Below are 1381 nucleotides of genomic sequence, written 5' to 3'. Positions count from 1 at the left end.
CGCATCTCATCCCCAAAATTCCATTTTCTTGTCATTAAAAGACAAAACAGAATCTAGCGTAAGTCAAGGAAACTCATTCACACTTCAGGTCCTTCTCCTCCAGGAACCAGCATTGTTATATTATTTCCATTTAGCAAAATCTGATCTAATTTAGTAATCCTTCTTCCTTCTGGTGTGATTTCAAACTCAGTGACATCTTCCAGTACCATATTGACAAAGTCATCAAATCCTAGAAGAGTACCAACAATTTCCTTATCACTCTTCATCACAATGTGAATTCTTGATCCTATACATTTGTCCACAAGCTCTAACGGCAGCAGCTGTGACGGGTTGGTAGTAGCGTTAGCCGCCATGGCTACGCCGGAAGTGGCCTCTGCTCTCCTTCCCTTTGACCTCTCTTATCTTTTCTTCTACTCCTTTCCTCTATACTATACCACTACCTGGCTTTCTAGGTGTTTCTTGGTCATTCTAGGCTTTTATGCTGTTAAGGTCAGATCTACTTTGATACATTTTCTACTATTAACTCATTTTAAATTTCTGAGATAAACTGTATTTGTTAGACTCATTAATAATTGCTCTCTCACATTGCAGCTTCTCCCAAGAGCTTGCACTTAGTATTCAAAATCATGCTTTTGTCTCTGTTTTATTGATGTCTCTTTCTCCCTAGTAGACTGCAAATTCACTATTTTATACTCAGTGGAAAACACAGCATCTAGCAAGTAATACTAGTTCCTAAGTATTTGTTCATTTTATCAGTCATCACTAGCATACAAGAGTTGACCTTCATAAGACAGGAGCCAAAAGTCCTGAAGAAAAAAAAAATAGCATGTGCTGGAAAAGGACATTTATGATACCAGAAATTTAAAGTTGAAGAGAAGAATTTAAACCTGAATTGAAAATAGCCAAAAACTGCCTAAACAAATGGCAAAACATTAAACTTATGTTGTGTAGAACAAATAAAAAATTCTCTCAGAAAGCAAGAACAGAAAGACAGGATGCTATTTAGAGGGGATTGGGGATTTAGAGGGACAGGGATTGGACACCAAACTTTAGAATTATAGATATAGATATTTTATTGGAGAAATTATAATTACACATATAAAATTATTTTAGATACAAAACATTTTGAACTTAAACCAAATTTAAGCATAAGAGGGAAAAGTTTCACTATCTCCCAAACAAATATAAAACAAAATCCATTTATAGATATACCTTAGAATTTTTACATATCAAGAAAAAAGAAAGCATTCTCCAAGTGTTTTGGGCGAAAATAAAATCTAAGCAGCAAAAAATGCCAGAATAAGACAATGGAGGAAGAACATTTCAAAGATACATGTTACATAGTAAAATCTCTAATTGGGTGCAGAGGAGGATGATCTGG

General features: G+C 34.8%; 1 protein-coding gene across 1 annotated transcript; it reads right to left on the bottom strand.

Annotated features, from left to right (window-relative positions):
* Nucleotides 1-20: 20 nt before the first annotated feature.
* LOC108525683 (U6 snRNA-associated Sm-like protein LSm5) lies at nt 21-368 on the bottom strand. The gene has a single exon (XM_017866577.1). It carries the CDS (start codon nt 351-353, stop codon nt 78-80), a length of 276 nt encoding a protein of 91 aa, XP_017722066.1. The 5' UTR covers nt 354-368; the 3' UTR covers nt 21-77.
* Between the last annotated feature and the right edge of the window lie 1013 nt (nt 369-1381).

This window comes from Rhinopithecus bieti, unplaced genomic scaffold, assembly GCF_001698545.2.
Source record: "Rhinopithecus bieti isolate Rb0 unplaced genomic scaffold, ASM169854v2 repeat_3440, whole genome shotgun sequence".
In the NCBI taxonomy this organism is placed as follows: Eukaryota; Metazoa; Chordata; class Mammalia; order Primates; family Cercopithecidae; genus Rhinopithecus; species Rhinopithecus bieti.
This window is presented reverse-complemented; position numbering and strand designations above follow the sequence as displayed.

Coding starts and splice junctions, on each gene's coding strand:
- LOC108525683 (XM_017866577.1), bottom strand. CDS start 353: ATGGCGGCTAACGCTACTACCAACCCGTCACAGCTGCTGCCGTTAGAG.